General features: G+C 41.7%; 1 protein-coding gene across 1 annotated transcript in view; it reads left to right on the forward strand.

The window, feature by feature from the left end:
• col7a1 (collagen, type VII, alpha 1) overlaps window positions 1–22,331 on the forward strand; it is a gene marked incomplete at both ends in the record, with an annotated part of 225,733 nt that overhangs the window by 32,938 nt on the left and 170,464 nt on the right. The window contains 8 exons of the mRNA XM_080728016.1: window positions 5,424–5,540; window positions 7,856–8,002; window positions 9,697–9,822; window positions 11,376–11,522; window positions 12,420–12,542; window positions 13,328–13,609; window positions 18,621–18,764; window positions 19,960–20,091. Coding sequence (XP_080584142.1) covers window positions 5,424–5,540; window positions 7,856–8,002; window positions 9,697–9,822; window positions 11,376–11,522; window positions 12,420–12,542; window positions 13,328–13,609; window positions 18,621–18,764; window positions 19,960–20,091 — 1,218 coding nt within the window. The remainder of the gene's footprint in view (window positions 1–5,423; window positions 5,541–7,855; window positions 8,003–9,696; window positions 9,823–11,375; window positions 11,523–12,419; window positions 12,543–13,327; window positions 13,610–18,620; window positions 18,765–19,959; window positions 20,092–22,331) is intronic.

Consider the following 22,331-nt stretch of genomic DNA (forward strand, 5'->3'; position numbering starts at 1 on the left):
AATAGACCCCAGGTCTCGTGATGAACATAGAAAGAATGCCCCCAGAAAAAGCATTCTTTCCTTATTTCTTTGTTTCTGCCACAGCCTGCCAGCCGTGCTTGCAGGAAGGAGAAGGGGAATGGAAATTTGAGATTCACTCGGAGGCCAAGAAACATCGTCCTTTTGTTTTAGTGTTCCGTCTCCTCTGAAAAGTCGACACATGTTACTGTTTAGTTCTGTTGTAGGAACATCGCGAGCACACCTACACCCTCATTATACACACACGGCATCTGCCTCCTGTGACTAAACGCCACTCGGTGGGATCTGTGATGCTCGCGTTTGTGTTTTGAGGCTGAGTCACACCACCGGGCCACTGTCGCTAAATAGAGAGTCAGGGACGTGCTGGCCATTGGGAAAAGTGGGACAACTCCCGAACGGCCGGCTTCGTTCCATTTTTTTCGCAAAGCAAAGCCCTGCTTCATCATACAAGGCCGTCGCACAAAAGTAGTGAAAACAGCCGATCTACAAGCACACAACGCCTTGCGGTGCGAGGCGTTGTGTGCTTGTAGATCGGCTGTTTTCACTAGTATAAATCATTTTTATTGTAGATCGGCTGTTTTCACTAGTTTAAATCATTTTTAAAATGATAAATACAAAACAAACGGTTTTGGGCATACAAGGTTTCCACCCGACAACGACGAAATATAACTCATGTAATTGGCCCACTGGCTTGTCACTTTTCATTATCTGAAATGGCAAATCTTTGAGTAGCAGCAGCGCTATAGAGAGAGATCTCTCTCTATAGCGCGCAATGAGGGCCTCTCCAACTCTTTTTACCGGGCTGAATCAGGGGCCCAGCATGTCCCTGATCTGATGTGGAGGAGAGAAAAGCTCTGTGTGTGCTTGTATGCTGCCAGAGATGTAGGATGTATACAATACACAGACCACACTCACTTAATCTATATTTAGTCCTTTTCTATCTCCTGTTTGTTTCTGCATAAACCAGTGCGGTTAGCATACAGCTCTTTGTAATGTCTGCTGTTGTTCCTGGGTGTGTTGAGATGTCTGACAACAGTGATTCATGCTTCTGGAAGAGAAGATCGTCAGGAGATGAAAGGCTTCAAGGATCACATTTACATTACAGGCTGAAGGGCTTGCTGTTGCTTTGGCAAAGGAAAGGAAATGCCAGAATCCAGCGTTTCTACTTGACATGCTGTTTTAATGGTTGTTATTTTTTTATGAATTGATCCATAATTATACAGCTCATTTAACCCATTTAGGCCTAGAATTATTGAATGCTTTAACCAGTGAAAAATAGCAGATATACAAGCTCACAGCACGGCACCGAGTGCCGCGCTGCGAGCTTGTAGATCTGCTATTTTTGAAAAAGTCGTGAAAATGTGTGCAAATCTTTGAATAGATGTATTTTCAAAGCGAACGTTTGTAACTCAAATTTTGCTTCTGGGGGGGTCCCTGGAACTAAATATTTTGAGATGCGGGTCCATGGCCAAATAAATATAATTTTGGGGGTCCTTCACATGAAAAGGTTTGAGAACCACTGACAGAGTAGTCTCTCAAGAACAGACTAACTGAGCTCCATTTAAGTGAAAAGGACATTTTCTTTGACGATGGCTGGCCAGATTGCTGACATAGAAACATAGGTTTTAAGGATTCAAAAGACACTTATAGAATCGGGTCAAAATTCTAATTTTCACGATTTTTCAAAAATAGCAGATCTACAAGCTCGCAGCGCTGTGAGCTTGTATATCTGCTATTTTTCAATAGTTAAATAATAAAATAATGTTCTAAATGGGTTTAAACTCCTGTTGACGCATGTGACAAACCTTTTAAAGTCTTTGGAAATATATTTGCGATTTTGTTTGTTTGGGAATCTATCGTATCTACAGTATGCTCCTCCTGGCTGCTTGTAGAATGGCTTGAACGAGATCCTTAACCCCTAACTGCTCTCGATGAGCATGTTGGTGCGTGAATGTGAACTACATGGTAAAGGACTTTGGAAAAGGCGTATTATATAAAGGCATTCCATTATGTTCACCATCTTTTGAACGTTTTCTTTCAACAGTGGCATGATCTCGGTACCACACAATCCACCCACTATTAATGTGTTCACCATCCTTTGAACTCAATGGGAATCTCATTCATGTTCTTTCAAGTCAGCAAAAAAGACTTCCTGATCTTGAACTTACAACCTCTGCAGCCAGAGGTACAAGTCTCTCTGCTGGCCCTGAGTTGTTTTGTCTCTGAGACAGGTACAAATTAGACAAACACTATCCTTGGATTTGAAGCAAGAGCCTTTGTACTGGATATTATTCTGTGCCACAAAGGCCCTGAAGACAACTGTGCCCGCTAAATCTTACACAAGCCTTATTTAAAGATGTGCTCATGACAGACAAGTGGTGTCTTGTATGTGTCTGACATCTTTCTTTCTTTATTGGATATTGATATTGTTGAAGACCTAGTGAAATTTTTTTTGGCATTTTATTTTGGAGTTTCAGTCTGAAACGCAAGGCCTGTCTCTTTCTGAACCAATCAGAAGATATAGGACCAGGCCTTCAGGCGATGGGGCGCATGGGGCTCACCCAGAACCCTGGGTGAGCCATGAGGCGCAATGGACATGGTGGCCATTTTGAGGTACTGCAGTTGGGGCCACTAACATGAACGCGCGTCTAGGCTTCTTTGTATTGACGCGCGTTCATACCGGAAGTGCTCGTTCATGAATTGGAGCCCCAGCGCGTCCATGAACACAAACTATGACGAAAAATGCGTCACAGTGGCCCCACTACGCCACGGTTTTACTACCCGGAAGGGTGAAAACGCCTCATGCGCTGGTTGAGCAACTAAATGCAAGTGGACGGGCGGGGATATCTGGTGTCCTCTCTATTCTTCTTATAACTCTATGGGCGGCTCACGTGTGCCCAATGTTTGTGTTTGTAGCTTCCATTAGCCTGCAAACGGCAGGCAGAGGGACACGGCCAATGGGCCAGTTGTACAGAATGTTTGTTACCAAGTTGCTTATTATTCCGACCTATTATGTTTACAGATACATATTTTATTGTGCTCATTAAGTTTACAATGAGTAATACATAGACTGGACGTCATCTTGAATGAGATTCAAAACAGAGTAGCGCTGTAATTAAAATCAGCTGTGTTTGGAGGAATGTGCAGCAATGGGAAACAAACAGGTGAATGTAATCAAGGTTCGTTTATATTCAAGAAGACCTGTCTATGTCATCATGCAGCATGTTTCTGTTCACAGGAAATAATTAAGGATGGGCTATTTAGGGACTTTATGCACAAATGGTTTATTTTCTTTTTCTTTTTTGGCATCTAGTGTTAGGAATGCCCATATGATTACCATCAAGCTCTAAAAGTGTGAAAAACTTATTTTTCATTTCACTAGGTCTTTAACACATTCCCCGCCATTTAACAATACCTTCATACCACGTGTGTCCACATTGCTCACAGCTTTCAAACAAAAGAATCCGAATGGAAATCCGTTCAGGCATTCATGAGATAGCAGCCATTATGTTTTCCTAAAATGTAAACAAAGATGGCTGCCATGTTTGAAAGATGGGGTTGCTATGGGGGTTAAACATGCAATTTCGCGATTGCTATCATGCCTACTACATTTTTTGGGGTCCAAATTTATTTTTGAAATTTTTTTTTTTGAATTTTTTTTTAATTTTTTTAATTTTATTTTTTCTCTGGATTATTGGGCCTGGCGGGGAAAGACATTGAAATAATCTCGGGACTATCGGGCCTGGCATGCAATGAGTTAAATGAACAATTGCAGACCTATTCTAAAAGTTTTAAAGAAAATGTCTTATGGATGTGAACCTCTGGACTTCAGCACGTCTCTCAATGGTGGCCATTTCTCAGAGGGTGCAGATGTACAATGACAAATACCCCAACCACAAGATAATATCACACACTTGATGTGCTATTTTGTACTGTTCTGGACTTCCACTGTCTTTTATTTTACAATACGTATCATATTTGGACGTCCGGGTGGTGCAGGGGTAAATTCCAATTCATCCTCTCTACCTCTATAGACAGAGTGCTCCAATGAACACAATTGGCTGCGTTCGCCAGTGGGGAAGTTGTGGGAAGAAATTGGTGGTTAGATTTGGGGCGGCTTTGTTCTTTGTCGTTGCACGCACTAGTGACTCCTGTTCATCAGGGAACGGAACTGGGAGGGATTGTGAGTTCCTTTGGATGAGTTACTCTCTCCTGGTGAAAGTTCTCACTGGCAGCTGGTGATTATACTGTGTATTAGAGGAGACTTGTGGTTGGCTACACCCTCCCCAGGCCAACTGGGGAGGCAGGTGTTTAAACTAAACAAATAACAAAACAATATCCGTCTTATTTTCCCAATTCAGTGTCTTATGATGACCACGTCATTCATCTGCACAGTGTTCCCCCATCTTTTGAACTTTCTCCTTCACCTTTGGGAATCTTGTTCATATTCTTTGAAGTCCTTCCACACATACCGTTTTCTGTGCTACACAGAGACCGAAATCTAGTGTGACTAATGTGTTTGTTTTATGAAAAGAGGGTGTTAGAGCTTGATGCTTGTTTGACTAGCTTTTATTGAGACCGTATGTGAACAGTCACAGCTTGTCCGTATGGCTCTAGCTCTGTCTGTCTGTCACGCCTGACACTATGGGTGTCAGGCGTTTCTATGGGTTTGCCGCTCTGACATCACGCTCTGGCTTCACTGTGATGTCACACTAACAGAATCCCTTTTATGCCCATATATGGAGTTCCCTGATGTCTTCAATATTAAGCCCATATAACAGGACTTTGTATGGGAATGCCCATATATGGAGGCCACATACCACACTAACAGAATCATGGCGAAGACAGCCCATATCTGTGTGGCTGGTTCTACAGACAGGGATCTCCATGTATGGGCATAAAAGGTTATGATATCAGATGTCATAGACGTCATAGGACTTTCACATAACGAATAACTGAGTAAGCATGTTTGGGCTCTCGCTGCATATCTCCATATACAGTACATGGATCTCCATATATGGGTACCAGGGGTCTCCATATATGGGTAACTGGTCCGATATACATCACTGGCCAGATGGCCAAGAATTGGCGCGAGGTCGCATGTCGCCCTGAGGGGTCTTACTAGTAGTATAGCTTGTTGATTACTTTTGATAATGGTCCTTTTTCTTACCCTGATAATGGTCCTTTTGGGACCCCCCCCCCCCCCCAAGATCCTATGGGGACCCCCCAGGGGGTCCCAGCCCACAGATTGAGAACCATTGAGAACCACTGATCTATGTGAAACGTTCTCCCAGTTTAATGAGTATGAATGAACGAACCATATGACGTAAAAAGAAGAAAGTATGATGTCTGTATGAAAGAAGACGTGTTGGATCATCCTATACCACTGTGCTTTCCCCATGCAGAGCGCCAGGAGCAGCAGGTCCTCAGGGCAGCCACCACGGGTCCCTCCACCGTCCGCCTCACCTGGAAGCTCATCCAGGCCTCCAGAGGGTACCGGCTGGAATGGAAGCAGGGAGAAGGTGAGCATGTTCATGCTTACTTTCACGTGCATAACTTTGACACCACCCCTCTCCCAACACCCCACATATTCCTGCTAAGAACAGTGAAAAACTTGTTTGATGATGTTGTTGACCAGTGATGGAAAGTAATAGAGATGCAATTTATGGCTCTTTGAAGGCTCACTTCAAAGAGCCGTTCAAAAGACTGGCTCATTTGGCTCTTTTGGCTCATTGCATATTTAAAATATTTTCGTTGAAACATGAATCCACAAGGTGGCACGGTCTGGCACCACATTCCTCTGCTGACAGTTGAGATCACAATTTTGTATTTACCCTTTTTATAAAACATGTGTGTGTAAATTAAGCTACCTTGACTAATGTTATTCATGCAACACCTTAAAAAAAACCAAGCAGGCAACAATGAACTCGCTCCTCCCTAGTGGCGTAGATAGCCAGGATTTACCAACTGGCTAGGCCTGGCACAATGTGAGCTTGTACATCGGCTATTTTAAAATAGCAAACATTTAAATATTTACAGGGACATAATACAGCCATTTGTCATGGAAGTGGACTTCCCAAGCAATATGGAGACGTTTTAATTATAGAAATCGCTTAATAATTGTCTAAGGTATGATCAAATCAAACTGTAGTGTCTTAATTTGCTTCCTAGATAGCTGCACATTGCCGCGCCGCACCGCGCATCGCGGCGCCGCACCGCGTCGCGAGCCAAATCAGCCAAATGAACGGCTCCCTACTCCGCGAACCGGATCCCATCGTTCACTTCAAAGAGCCGTTCAAAAGATTCGATTCGTTCGCGAACGTTGCATCTCTAGAAAGTAACCAATTACATTTACTCAAGTACTGTACTTAGGATTTTTTTTTAGGTACTTTTACTTTAGTTGACTATTTTCGATTCAATACTTTTCTACTCCATTACATCTCAGGCAAATATAGTACTTCTACTCCACTACAATTTTTTGAAAACATACTAGTTACTTTGAATTATTACAAAATATACATTATTACAAGCCCTAATTGAATCTTTGGCTATTTGAAAATTACAGATCGACAAGCTCACGACCCGTCACAATGTAACATTTTGTAACACAGTGAATGTTAGACTACGCCACCCTTTAATTTGGCTGGGTAAAAGGGAACTCAATAAACAGTAAACACAGTAAGGTTTCCCCAGTCAGGGTGGTTAGTTAGGAGAGCAACAGATAGAATGGTTTAATATTAAAATATAGCAGGGCCAATATACTGATCACAGGGACCCTGGGCAATCCAGTGAACCCGTTGTTAAACAAGACTATGCACAAAACCCAGTTGGCTTGCACCAAGTTGAATTTAACAGCCTATATACTGCTTACAGGCTGCTGATGTCATGTCAATGAATACTCCTCTGTCAGTGATCATAAAAGTGTGGGAAGCAGCCAGAAACAAAATACAATAAATCTAAAACTTTGCAGTGGAGCAGCCGGTGGGGAGTGTTACCTAGAGAAAACGCACGCAAGTACAAAACCTTAAAACTAAGGGACAATTAACAGTAAGGGCAGCTGCAGCCTCTGCAATCTGTAAAGTTCAGTGTTAAATATCATTTTCAATAATATACCTTAATGCTTATGAAATGGCGTGCGCATACCTGCACATACCTGCTACATACTGTACCACCAGCAGCTCCCAGCTCCCAGTCGTTTCCAAACCCTATTTAAACAAATACGCCCCATTACTTTAATTCTATACACAGCAGTAAAATACACAACCATAAAATCAATAAACATTACGAAATCGTAGTATTCATAAGTGTTTGCATACCCGCAGTTCCTCCTCATCCAAGCGTGACGGCTGCCGGCAGGTGCTTCCAACCCTCAATCACCACGCCACTCAGCTACTTACTGTATCCTGTACACTTATAGTAATCAATGGAATAGGCTGCAGCTGTGAGCTGATGCCAGCTGGGAGGTCCTACAGGCCACATACATGATACCTTGTGAAAAGCTCTGCACTTTTTATGTATAAGTATTTCTACATTGCAGTATTGAAATGTAGTACTTTTCCCACCACTGGGAAAAGTACTACATTAGGGGCGGCATAGCTGAATGGTTAGGGAGCCCGCCTGGGGAACCAGAGCCCCTGGTTGTCCCAGGTTCGGTTGTGCCAGGGTAGCAATGTCTATGTGTCTCCCTGAGCAAGACTCTTAACCTCTAATTGCTCACACGCTCCTTGTAGGCAAGGAATCAGCTGAGTTGGGCTGAAAATACTGAATTTCCCTCACGGGAGGAAATACTGTAGGTATCTATGATATGATCTATGACTGATGTTGTCTCTGACTTCAGGAGGCCGTGTGGAGAGCCAGTCCTTCCCAAGAGGCACCACCACCTTTGAGCTGACCGGCCTTCTGCCCAGCACAGAGTACATCATCACCCTCTACACCCTGTACGAAGGCCGGGAGGAGGCCACGCCCGTGTCCACCACATCCTCAGGTCAGGGACATGGCCAGTGGGGGGACAAGACTCAGTGCAGCGTTTGAGTTGTCGCTGGGGCTGGATTGAGTATATAGTTGTTGACTTGTGTACATAATATCATCGTTGTCGGGTGAAAACCCTGTATGTCCAAAACGGTTCGTTTTGCATTTATCATTTTAAAAATGATTTAAACTAGTGAAAACAGCCGATCTACAAGCACACAACGCCTCGCACCGCGAGGCGTTGTGTGCTTGTAGATCTGCTGTTTTCACTACTTTTGTGCGACCGCCTTGTATGATGAAGCAGGGCTTTACTTTATGAAAGAACGTACACGTTTGAAACTTGGAGATACGAGGTTTCCGCCCGACAACGACGATATGCAATCTTGGAAACCATTGGCTACGGAATATTGTATTCTAATCTTAAATTTAAAAGTGTATTTATTTATTTATTTGAAATTACTGGAGGAAAATCCCATTGAGTTGCAGCAACTCGTTTTCAAGGGTGACCTCAAAGTACAACAACAATAAACAATCCAGATAACACAGAACAATCAATGACAATCAATGACATACACAATCAAATAAGGCTCTTCCAACATCTCAACCCCCACTACACCCCCTACTCCATCAGTATACTTGTATCCTTAACAATACAAATAAATAGAAATAAGATTCAAATGCAAAAAAGAAAAGAACCAGACCATGCAGATACATTACATCATACCCATATAGTATCAACATGAAAGAAAATAAATATACATTTCATAATTACAGTAAATACAATCAATGCAATCAAAAACAGGAACAGCTGGATGTAAGGTGAACCAGCAAAGAAGTCTTGAATGCGTTAAAAGAAGAACTTAAACTTAAAAGCACGTCTCCCAATTTCTCTAGTAATGCTGGGCACTATGAAAAAGAGATGTTGAGTATGTTTTAAGGAATAAGTTGAAGTAAATGGCTGTAAATGCTGTTTAAACTATGATCAACATCTGAAAACAAAAGGTAACCAATGAATATGTCTCCTAGCTTGGGGTGATAACCAGTTCAATGATTCATACATGACACAGTGATGGGTACTAAAAGCACACCTCAAAACAAATCTACAAGTAAAGTGAAGGATTAGCCAATGGGTTCTAACATTGGTACATATGTAGCAGTGTTGTTTTTGACAGCACATTTTGATTTAGTTTTAGTCATAGTCATAGTCACCTGAAAAGTATTAGTTTTAGTCTAATTTTAGTCAACTAAATATCCTAAGGTTTTAGGCGACTAAATCTATAGTTGATTTAGTCAACTGAAATGTATTTTGGCAGGCCTTGTTGGCATCATAATGATTTTACACTTGGTTGTGTGCTGAAAATAGCAGATCTACAAGCTCACAACGCGTCGCAGCGCGACACGTTGTGAGCTTGTAGATCTGCTATTTTCAGCACGCAACACCTGAGAGCAACCAAACATAAAATTACTCTCTTCTCCACTAGTCCCTCCCTAACGTTTTAGTCTAGTTTTTATTTTGTTGACGAAATTGTCAATATATTTAGTCTTAGTTTTTAGTCATCACAGCTTAGTTTTTATTTCGTTTTTATTTAGTTTTCAACAGTGAAAATAACGCAGATTTTTCGTCATAGTTTCAGTCGACGAAATCAACACCGATATGTAGATGTCTCTACTGTCTGTCATGGTGGAATGCGTGTCCCTGTTGCTTTGCAGTGGAGCAGCCGGTGGGGAGTGTTTCCAACCTGCGAGTGGTGGAGTCACTGGGCAGCACTGTGAGGCTGGGCTGGACCGGTGTCGCTGGGGCCACACAGTACCGCATCCTGCTGCTGAACACAGAGGGTACACTGAACACTGTTTTATTACACAGTACCGCATCCTGCTGCTTAACACAGAGGGTACACTGAACATTGTTTTATTACACAGTACCGCATCCTGCTGCTTAACACAGAGGGTAGTAGGGTACACTGAACATTGTTTTATTACACAGTACCACATCCTGCTGCTGAACACAGAGGGTAACCTGAACATTGTTTTATTACACAGTACTGCATCCTGCTGCTTAACACTTTGATTACTCTTTGATTACTCACGCCATGGAGAATTGAGTTCAATAATATATTTTTATTTTATTTGTCGCATTACTAAGACAAAAATGTGATAATAGTACACTTCCCCCCATTGATTCCGGATGGGGACCCAAATGCATTTGGGTCCCCATCCGGAATCAATAGGCCTGCATTTATTGTAATCAAATTTCTGTTTTAGGAATGAGTCTACATTGGCTCCATGGCATTTTGGGGGTGAACTACTCCTTTAAGAAGTGCCAATAAGAATAAACCATTTGATAATAGAATAATTCAATTCCTGATAGTCTCCAGTACGCTATAATTTGTAAATGGCTAAAAAAAATATTATTGATGCAGGACAATAATTATTTTTATTGTATTTTATAATAAAAAAAATTAAAGTAATGAACAATAATGGCATATTCAGAAAATATCGGAATAATAAAACTTTTACATTTTTATTATTATTATATTTTTTAAATAAGTTATTTTTTTTAACAACATTAATTTCCATGTCTAATATGTGTAATCTTTGAGTACAGTTCGAATATTGTAGGTATGTTCAGGTATTATTCATAGCCAGACCAACCACCCTATTCCTAGCAATGCTGTCATCTTCAAAGAGAGAGAGAGAGCTGGTCACTTAACATTCCAATCAATCAACTCAATCACTGCCAGGTGGGAGAAACCTAGCCTGCAGTGTACAGACATTAGTTAGGTTAATTCTTAAAACAATCATAACTCTTGACAGGAATGGGCTAGAGACTTACTTTTTTTTAAATGTATGCTCTAGCCTGGGGGGCCGGATTGAATCATCTCGCGGGCCGGATTCGGCCCGCGGGCCGTATGTTTGACATCCCTGGTGTAGAGGGAGACACTGATTATAACTTCAAATGTGCCTATGTCTTTTGTGTTTTTATTTATTTTAAATTTATTTGGGCATCCTTAGGGGATCTTTGAGAGATATGCGTCATTATTTAGATAAAGAAAGATTCCTGCTCCCCCTCCTTTAACACAGAGGGTACACTGAACATCATTTTATTATCGTGTTACCACTTCCAAATCTTAAAAGTGTTTGCGGCTCACCAATCTGACCACTTAACACAGCCATCATATTGGTGTTCCTGGCATTGTCAGAGTGTTTATTGAACAATAAAACCATTTTTTCATGGTTTTAAGAAAAAATACCTTGACTTATATTTATCTGTGGAACCGAGGGGTCTCCAGTTAAATTATTTTGAGGGGCCTGAAATGGTTTAGAACCCCAGCCTTAAGGGATGATGAGTGTGAATGTTCTTGTCTGATGTGTGTTCGGTGTCATTTCAGCGGGCACAGAGGAAACCCGCAACATTCCCGGAAACCAGACGACCCTTGACCTCCGAGACCTGACGGTGGGAGTGTCTTATGGTGTCAGTGTGACAGCGCTGGTGGGGGAAAGGGCCGGGGACCCTGTTACCGTGTACATCAAACCAGGTGAGGCAGCCAAAGGCAAGGAAGGCCTACTTCAGGGTTCCACAATAGGCGGCCCGTGGGCCATTTGCGGCCCGCGGGGGGCAACTGTCTGGCCCACACCAGCCCCAGTAATAATGGTGGTATAAGAGCAGCAACAACACTAGTATATCGTCCTTGTCGTGTGGAAATCTCGTATCTCCAAAATTGTACGTTCTTTCGCAAATCATACAAGGCCGTCGCACAAAAGTAGTGAAAACAGCAGATCTACATGTATATCGGCTGTTTTCACTAGTTTAAATCATTTTTAAAATCATAAATTCAAACCGAACGGTTTTGGACATACAAGATTTTCACCCGACAACGACGAAAGCTGTCGCTGGAGTAGCTGGAATGCCACCATCGCCCCCTGCAATGTTGTGGCCCTCGGCTTGGTACCCTAGACATAATTCGGCCCTTGGGGAAAACTAATTGGGGAACCGTGCCCTACTTCATTCCGTTGCCGGGGTTTGGCGAACGGCTCAGTCTTCCTGCCAGCTTGGTTACTGTCCAGTTCCTTTGGAACGAATAAGTCAGACAATATCAAACACGTTTGCTGATGAATATCAGTTGAGATAACAGACATGTTCAGGTTAACAGGGACACACACACACACAAAAAAATATAAGAAAAACAAACACAAGAAGAGGCTCTTGTTACACACATGGAAGCCAAATGTAGCTGGAAACAAACACACCTAACTGATGAGCTAGGATGAAATCCTGCCAGTAAAACATGTTCTCCTGTGTCTCCCACTGTGTGTGCCCTCGACATAACACTACGGCCCTCACTGCTAGAAAAAAGGAGAAACACAAATCTCTGGGCCACGCCAACATTCTGAATTGTTTGACACGTTGTTCTGTGTGCAATAATTAATTCCAGAGCAAGTTGCCGGACGCCTGACTAACCTGAGAGTGACACACGTAAACAGTCGGAGAATTCGAATTGCCTGGACAGGTGTTGCCGGGGCAACTGGTTACCGGGTCACCTGGAGACAAGGCACCAGTAAGTGGTGTGTCTCGCAATCTCGCATGCACGCTTTCTGTATGTTTAATAGTGCACTTTTGACGATTGTATCTTGTATTCAATGTTGTCATTGCCATGTTGGCTTGTTTACTTTTGTCAAAATATATATTTTGTTGCCATGGATAGACAAAATGAGCGGTCAATAATATTACCAGAAACACATGAAAGAGATAGCCCTGAATGACCATAACAGGTCTGTAACTCTTTGAGAGTCTATATATTTGTACATTTGTACACTCTTAAGCCCTTTGCACACAGGCGCGTTTATCCGCACAGACAAAATGGACAATTTCATTTTTTTTAAGAAAACAATGATTCTCTACGACCTCATGCACACCAGATCCGAATTAGCCGTGCGACGAGTGGCTGCGGCTGTGCGTTTTTTTCTCGATCGAACCCAGTTCGATTCGTGTCTTGTCCATGCGGTAAAAAGCTCATCACTCCTTTTATGACTCCTTTTGGGATCCACAGCACTGATTCCGCACAGAATTGCACACCAAATCCAATTGAGAACTACTAATACAAGTAGTGGAGATAATGTGCCGTAATGTCGTAGTAAATCAGTGTCATACATATTCTGAAGAAAACCTGGAGACTTGACGTTCAGTAATTGGATATTATGATAGAAATTAGAACATTATAATGGTGTGTAAAACAGAAGTCTTTACCAAGGACACATTTGTTCGCGTACGGACATATTGATGAGCCCTGAGTTTTACATTTCAAGAGAAAAAACAACAACAACGTTGTCCTCGGTGTTATAGGCGGAGAGCAGTCACGCACGCTGGGGGCAGACGTCTCGTCCTTCACCATCGAGAGCCTGCGGCCGGACGAGGCTCTGGTGATCGCCGTTACGCCCGTGGTGGGTCAGCGTCTCGGGGAAGTGGCCACCATCGCTGCCAGGACCAACGGCGGCGGCAACGGAGGCTGGTCGGGGGCCATCTCCGGCCTCCGCGTCGTGGACGTGACGACCGGGAGGATACGCGTCACGTGGGCCCCGGCCTCCAGATCCACTGGCTATAAGATCATGTGGCGCCGCGCGGACGGTAGGCAAAGATGAGTGTTGTTATCACAAATGTAGCACTTAACCATTTCACAAACAAAAGATGCAGCCTTATCAATATGAGTAAAGCAGGGTTCTTCAACGTTTTTTTAAACGCTTTTAATAGATTCCATATAGTTTCCATATAGCCGATCTACAAGCTCACAACGCCTCGCACTGGCTAAAGTTCTCAGAATATGGATGCTAGGGTTCAAGTGGTTAATATAAAAAAGGAGAAAAAAGGTTTCTATCACACAAAGATTTGGAGGACCTCCTGTAGTAACTCTGAGGACCCCCTAGGGGTCCCGGACCCCCTGTTGAAGACCCTTGTGGTAAAGATTATCACAGGCCAACAGAAAATGAAGGTTAGATTTGGGTCTTCATCAATATAACGATAATGTGTTAAAAAGAGAGGCAAGGTGCTCTTTGGTACAACTAGGTGACAGAATTGATGCAAAAAACAAAACAAAAAACATATAGTTTGGCTAATGCATGATGGCAAGATTGAAAACCGCACCTACGCGTTGTGGGAACACTGCCTTCATCTGGGTGACATGGTCGACCTGATGGTTGCTTATCTCCCAATTAGGGAGTCTTACTGGTGATTTAAACCACAACCTCCGCCCTGATTTCTCACATGCCCCTCTTCTGGCGCCACCTTGAGGTTGCTAAGGCCAATTTGTGCATACATGCAACATAGTCCGGGAGGCAGGCCCAGCCCTCATAATGTCCTCTGCTAACTTTTTTTCACTATTGTTTCCTGTTAGCATATACCTTGGGCCATCACAAGTTCATACTGAACACCCCCAACTCGGGGCCGTTTGGTCGCAGGGGCCCAAAAACCAATTTTTTGGTACCTGTCTCTGGCGAAATTATGTAAATGTATAAAATAATTCACTAAAATTACATACATTGTCACACACATATGAAATTTGGTATGGAGTATCCTGACACATAGGGGTAAGTGGCAAAATAGGATTATAGTGCTTACTACCAATGTATTTTAAGATATCACCCTCAACATCCCCAGAAACACAATAAAATTACTGTCCGCTTGACACATTATCGTCCAATATGATCCTTTTCAAGCAGGTTATTGTGAATATAATGACCTCTCCTGTATATAGAAAACTTCCCACATTCATAAGCTTCAATTTGAGCCCAAGATGATCTTCTCATCTTGAGAATTACTGTTTATGTAGCCAAAATACTGCACTATACCTCAAATCGGAGAAAATATAATATTCAGTCAGTAGCTTTACAGAAGCCTAGAATCTAACAATGGGTTCACAAGTACTGCTGTTTGAAGTTATAAACATGAAAAATGAATACTAGCAGGGAAGCAAATGTTTTTAAATGGTATTAAAAATATGTTTGATATGCAATAGCTCTTTGCAATACAATAATAATACAGTATAGCAAAAGTTACCCTGTGGGAGAGAGGTATGAAAAAAGAAATAGCCGCATGAGATCTGCATCTATTCTAGACCACTGTAGTGCATCTATAGACCACTGTACCTCATATATGGACCATTGTACTGTATCTATAGACCACATACATTGACCACTGTACCGTATCTACTGTATAGATCACTAGAGTATACTGCATCTCAACTCAGCACTCAAAATGTATTTATAAAGCACATTTAACATGATCAGGTCGCGCAAAGTGCTGCACAGGTTAAAACAAATAGAATATAATAAAAAGATAACAGCATAAAATACAAAGAAGAATACAAGGAACAAAAAGAAAACATCAGCACCAGTAAAGGAAAGGCATACTATATTTGATTGATAAAGATGAAAAATACCAATTGACTGTACAGCTCTGACGTGTAGGGGCAAGATATTCCTCAGCCTTGGGGCCCCCAGTGGGGGGCAGTTGTGATAGTACAGTACAGTACAGCTAAAAAAACGAGATAAAAGTTGAGGGAAATAATTTGACTTAACATATGCATGCATGCCTGACAGAACCCGGAAGTACCCTGTAGACTGACTGGGTAGTTGGGAGCGGGGCGTCCCTCCTGCAATGGGCCAGGAATAATGTCTATGTACTGTAGTACAGTGTAGGGATGTCCTGATACCACTTTTTTGCTGACCAAGTACAAGTATGAGTACTTAATTTAGTACTTGCCGATACCGAATACCGATACTGTAAGTTACGTTTCTGTACAAGTGCTTGCGTGTGGCGCTCCAAAATAAAATGCTTTAAATAATTATGTTGTCATGCCTAGAGTGAGAGAAGGTTAAAACACTGTTCATTAGTTGAACTAACATACACAAAACTTTGTCTTAGGACAAAATGGTATATGGACTGGCACTGCTGTGAGCAATATCGGACGAGTACGAGTACAGCAAAATAGGCTGGTATCGGGGCGAGTACCGATACCTCGAGTGCCGATACCGCATCCATAGTACAGAGGTCTACATATGAGAACAGTGGTCTATAGATGCATACAGTGGTATACAGATGCACTACAGTGGACTACAGATGCACTTGATCTACAGATTCACTAAAGCATTCTACAGTTGCACTAAAGTGGTCTACAGATGCACTACCTACTGTACCTACCACCATACTGCATACTTTATTTAACTACCTACAGTACTATCTACCACCAAACTGCATTCCTCATCTAACTACCTACCTGCCACCATACAGCATCCCTTCATCTAAATACCTACCAACCTACCTCCATACTGCATCCCTCATCTAACTACCTACCAACCACCATGCGGCATCCCTCATCTAACTACCTACCTACCTACCTACTTAACACCATGCTTCATCCATCATCTAACTACTGTACCTACCTACCGCCATACTGCATCTCTCATCTACCTACCTACCTACCTACCTACCTACCTACCACAAAACTGCATCCATCATCTAACATCCTACCTACCACCATACTGAATCTCTCATCTACCAACCTATCTACCACCATATTGTATCTCTCATCTAACTACCTACCACCATATACTGCATCCCTCATCTAACTACCTACCAACCACCAACATACTGCATCCCTCATCTACTATGGTTGATGGGGGGAAAGGGGTATGGTGATGAGTTCATAGTTCCACTCATCTACTTGTATAACTTAAAGGACAACTCCGCCCTAAATAAATCACTTCTATGCTAATTTTCCTACTTATATTGATCCCAAAAGACCATGGGGTCTATTAGGTAGAAATGGTGTTTCCACAGCAGAACCCGGCAGCTCTCATAGCATAGAGATCACTTTTACACTACTGTTCAAAAGTGATTTTCTTTTTCATGAGTGTGTTACTAGTTGTCATTACAAACACATCCATGCCTTGGTTGTCCCACACAAGCCACCACAATCTCATAAATAATGTTTTGGGGTGAGTATTCGGCACAAGTGCCAGTCAAAGTGACTGTAATGGCCAATCACAGGGCATCTTTTCCGGGACTTGGCAAAATACATAAAAGCATAACATCTGTTTAGCAGAGTGTGATTGATGGCTTGTCTGTGTTTGTAACGACAACTAGTACCGGATTCATGAAAAATAAAAACACTTCTGACCAAAACAAGCTATCGCTTTTACACTATTTGTTGTGGTCAAAAGTGTTTATAGTAGTATAGGCTTATAGTGCTTACATGCTCCACTCTATGCTATGAGAGCTTACAGTACAGTAAGGTACAGTACGGTAGAGTACAGTACAGTACAGTAAGGTACAGTACAGTACAGTACAGTACAGTACAGTACAGTACAGTAAGATACAGTACAGTACAGTAAGGTACAGTTACTCTACCTTACCGTAGAGTACAGTACAGTACAGTAAGGTACAGTACAGTAAGGTACAGTAAGGTACAGTACAGTAAGATAGAGTACAGTAAGGTACAGTACATTTAGGTACAGTATGGTACAGTACAGTAAGGTACAATACAGTAAGGTACAGTAAGGTACAGTACAGTACAGTTTGTCTAAATAACCTGTCCCCACACACACACACACACACACACACACACACTCACACACACACACACACACACACACACACACACACACACACACACACACACACACACACACACACACACACACACAGGATATAGCTGCTCAGATTCACCGCTCCACGTCGAACCGATGTTTGATTTTTGTATTGCAAAGAGCTATTTTGTGCATATGAAACATATTTTTAATAACATTTAACAACATTTACTTCCCTGCTAGTACTCATTTTTCATGTTTATAACTTCAAACAGCAGTACTTGTGAACCCATTGTTGGATTCTAGGCTTCTGTAAAGCAACTGACTGAATATTATATTTTCTCCGATTTGAGGTATAGTGCAGTATTTTGGCTACATAAACAGTAATTCTCAAGATGAGAAGATCATCTTGGGCTCAAATTGAAGCTTATGAATGTGGGAAGTTTTCTATATACAGTAGAGGTCATTATATTCGCCATAACCTGCTTGAAAATGATCATATTTGATGATAATGTGTCAAGCGGACAGCAATTTTATTGTGTTTCTGGGGATGTTGAGGATGATATCTTAAAATACATTGGTAGTAAGCACTATAATCCTATTTAGCCACTTACCCCTATGTGTCAGGATACTCCATACCAAATTTCATACGTGTGTGACAATGTATGTAATTTTAGTGAATTATTTTATACATTTACATAATTTCGCCAGAGACAGGTACCAAAAAATGGGTTTTTGGGCCCCTGCGACCAAACGGCCCCGAGTTGGGGGTGTTCAGTATGAACTTGTGATGGCCCAAGGTATATGCTAACAGGAAATAATAGTGAAAAAAAGTTAGCAGAGGACATTATGAGGGCTGGGCCTGCCTCCCGGACTAACAGTCATTATCTCCCGATTAGGGAGTCTTACTGGTGATAATGTGGTTTTGATGGGAGTCTAAGAGAAGGGAGAGTGGTACCGATATGTACTTATGGATTGTGTTTTTTTAAATCTAGCTCCACTTCGCCAGATTCATTCAAGTTAAAATTGGTATATTATATTTTTTCTGGGTGCAGGGGTGGAGGGTACAGAGAATGTGGGTGCTGATGTGACCTCCTACAGCATTGATGGGCTCCAGGCTGACTCTGCCTACAGTGTGTCAGTGTCCTCGCTGAGTGGCTCTCGAGAAGGAACTCCTGTTCTGCTGAATATCAGGACAGGTACAGTACTACAGTATGCCCTGTCACACTCTAACATATCATCACCATAACTCTTGTCCAGAGCAGCTTCTTGGATGGCGACTAAATAATTAATACATTTGATCCATCGGAACACAACTTCTTTTTTTCACATTTCTTGAAAATTAATAGTTTTGGACATACAAGATTACAGTGAAGAAATAACAACTTCAATATATGCATTTACAGTTAAAGGAGCTATAGTCAACTTTTTCTTTAAAAACGGATGCTTAACTCATTGAATGCCATTTCAAGATGGCCCCCAAGTACCAGACTGCCACTATCCTAGATTTCTAGTGCACGGATCAATTTTTAGTGCACGGATCGTGCACGCCCATGCACCATATATGCATCATATGTGTAGTACTTTTTAACAGCTTTCAAACAAAAAAATCCGCTTGGAAATCCGTTCAGGCATTCATGAGTTACAAGCCTTCAAAGTCAGACAAAACAACACTGCCACCTTCCTAAATTTCTAGTGCACGGATACATTTTTAGTGCACGGATCGTGCACGCCCATGCCTAGATCATGCACCATATGTGTAGTACTTTTTAACAGCTTTCAAACAAAAAAATCCGCTTGGAAATCCGTTCAGGCATTCATGAGATACAAGCCTTCAAAGTCAGACAAAACAGCCATTTTTGACATTTTGAAAGATGTGTTTGTTATGGGGCTAAACATGCAATTTCGCAATTGCGATCATGCCTAATACATTTGAGGCATTTTTAGAAATTTTTTTATAAAAAAAAAAAAAAAAAAAAAAAATTTTTTTTTTTTTTCAAAATGGCTTCCAACTCGGGAAACTCGGGCTGTGGCAGCCTGGGACTACTGTAATAACTCGTGAAACTCGTGCCTTGGCAGTCAATGAGTTAAATAAAAATAATGTTTCGAAAATATTTTATAAAAAAATAAGCTTCATATATGTGTTTCTATTCAAAAATGACCACAAAAAGCATAAAATAATGATAAAATAATCATTTTGGCCATTGTCAGACTGACACTTTGTTTACATTCTAGTCTATAGACTAGGATGTAAACAAAGTGTCGGCCCTACAATGAAAAAGTTGACTATAGCTCCTTTAAGGTTTTGGTAATAATAAATAAACCATTTAATCTCAACAGCTATGAGCATAATGCTTGGAACAATTAACCTGACCTGTGTATGCTTCTCCGCAGAGCCCATTCAAGTTGCAGTTGGAACTGTGACGTCCTTGCAGATTCAGGAGGCCCGCGGAGAGGTCGTCAGGGTCACCTGGGTCGGTGTGCAGGGAGCAACGGCCTATCGTGTGGCTTGGAAGAGAACAGATGGTAGGCCTCTTGCATGATGGTGGACGATGTCATGAGAATGACTTCTTTGGTTTCTATATTGCAATGCGTCTTATGTCAGGGTTCCCACAGTCATGGAATTCCTGGAAATATTTTGAAATTAGAAAAATATTTTTCCAGCACTGGAAAAGTTTTGGAATTGATCAAGGGTCCTGGAAGGTCCTGGATAAAATAGCTATGCATTGTCTTTGGTTATTGATTTTGTTAATGCCTCTGAAATGACAAATTAAATATTAGAGGCAGAAATTGTGAAAATGTTGCGAGGCGTTGTGACTGTGAGCATGTAGATCGGCTATTTTCACAATAAAACCGTATTATACAAAATTCCTCAACTCTTAGTGCTCGTCAGGGTGCCGGGTCCCCAGTCAAATATGATTATTTCGGGGGTCACGGCCTGAAAAGGTTCAGAACCACTGGCAGGAGTAAGCGACTCGTTATTGTGCTGAATTATTGTTATATAGTCTTGGAAATCGGGTTAAATATTCTGGAAAAGTTTTGGAAAAGCTTTGGAAATTAATTGGTAAAGATGTGTGATCTGTTATATTTACAGTGATACATGGTACACTCACTGACTTAGATTTGATTTAGATTATTATTACTAGATTGGTGCAGGGACCATGCAAGTCGAGCAGAGTGTAAATCGATAACGAGGCAACTTAGGAATGCATGCCCCACCCAGTTATGCAACACCATTGTCCCTGTTTTCAGATTGCTCGCTGTAGCCGTTGTCAGAGACAGAGTACCCAGTGTGATACCCGTTGCCATAAACAGTGCAGTACCTGTTGCCATAAACGGGCACCTGTCCACTCAGGAATGATACACGCTGGCTGGCATGCGTGTATAGCCTGTGACAAAAAAATGCAAATAAGCTTAAATCTGGGGAATGTGAAAAATGGGCTTTGTCACTCTCTGTATTGTTGATTTCTTTTGTTGCCTTGTTTTTTTTGCTGTGCACAACAGTTATTTTACCTTTTTTCCTACTTTTACCTGTAACTTTGTAACCTTAACAGCTATGCTGCCTCTGGGCGACTGATTTTCCCTCATGGGATAATAAAGGTACCTATGTTTCTGGTTGACATTGGCACATTTCACTCAGGTTCTTTCATCTCACTCATGTCACTTTGTCTGCTGACCTCACTCAGCAACAAAATAAAAATCACACCTGTGTGTGTGTGTGTGTTTGTGTGTGTGTGTGTGTGTGTGTGTGTGTGTGTGTGTGTGTGTGTGTGTGTGTGTGTGTGTGTGTGTGTGTGTGTGTGTGTGTGTGTGTGTGTGTGTGTGTGTGTGTGTGTGTGTGTGTGTGTGTGTGTGTGTGTGTGTGTGTGTGTGGATCATGTGTACCGATTTTTGTGACATTTGAAGAAAATATGTAGGAAAAGGAGCAAAAAGTGTGTTTTGGAGAAAATTCAAGATGGCGGAAAATCTATCATGGCGCAAATGGGCGTGGCCTATATGGGGAGATGCGTCATGACCCAAGGAATCCAGGGAAAAAATATTTTTAATTTTCCGACCTACGGTTCAAGAGTTACAGGCCAAAACGTAAAGTGGGGTGTTATGGCGCCACCATGCGGCCAAATGACACAATTATTTTTTATTTAATCCTTGAAAGCATTATGAACCTCCTCTCCAAGTCTTGAAACTCTAGCCCCTATGGTTTGCGAGAGACAAATAATTGAATGTGAGTTTTTGCAATTCCCATTATAAGTCAATGGGGAAAATTAATTCACTAATAAATTAATATCAATTAAACTATAGAACCTTTCTCTTAGAAAAGTAATAGCCCACGATTCCTGAGTAAGCCGGTCGATTTGACATATGGCGCGAGTGTGTGGTGGCAAAACTGTGGGACTAGTGGCGTGCCGAAGTTTAGGAAGTTCAGGCTACATACACACAGACAGACAGACAGACACACACACACACACACACACACACACACACACACAGGGCCACGTATAGGGAGCCTGTGTTTCACACAGCTCCAAAAATAAAATAAACAAAAATAAAAATAAAACAATTCACTGGAGACAAGCAGTGGTCACCCCATGATGTGCACTGCAATTTAGTTTCAAATGCACTACATTGCAGGCGTTTTTTTAGAGTAAAAAACTAAATAAGAAGAAGAAGACACGTGTGACATGCATGATCTGGGCAGATTGCCTCAGGAAATGTGCCAATCTCAACCCAAAACAATGGTATCTACAGTATCTATCTATCATATGCCA

Source organism: Nannobrachium achirus (genome assembly GCF_963921795.1).
Source record: "Nannobrachium achirus genome assembly, chromosome: 6".
Taxonomy (NCBI): domain Eukaryota; kingdom Metazoa; phylum Chordata; class Actinopteri; order Myctophiformes; family Myctophidae; genus Nannobrachium; species Nannobrachium achirus.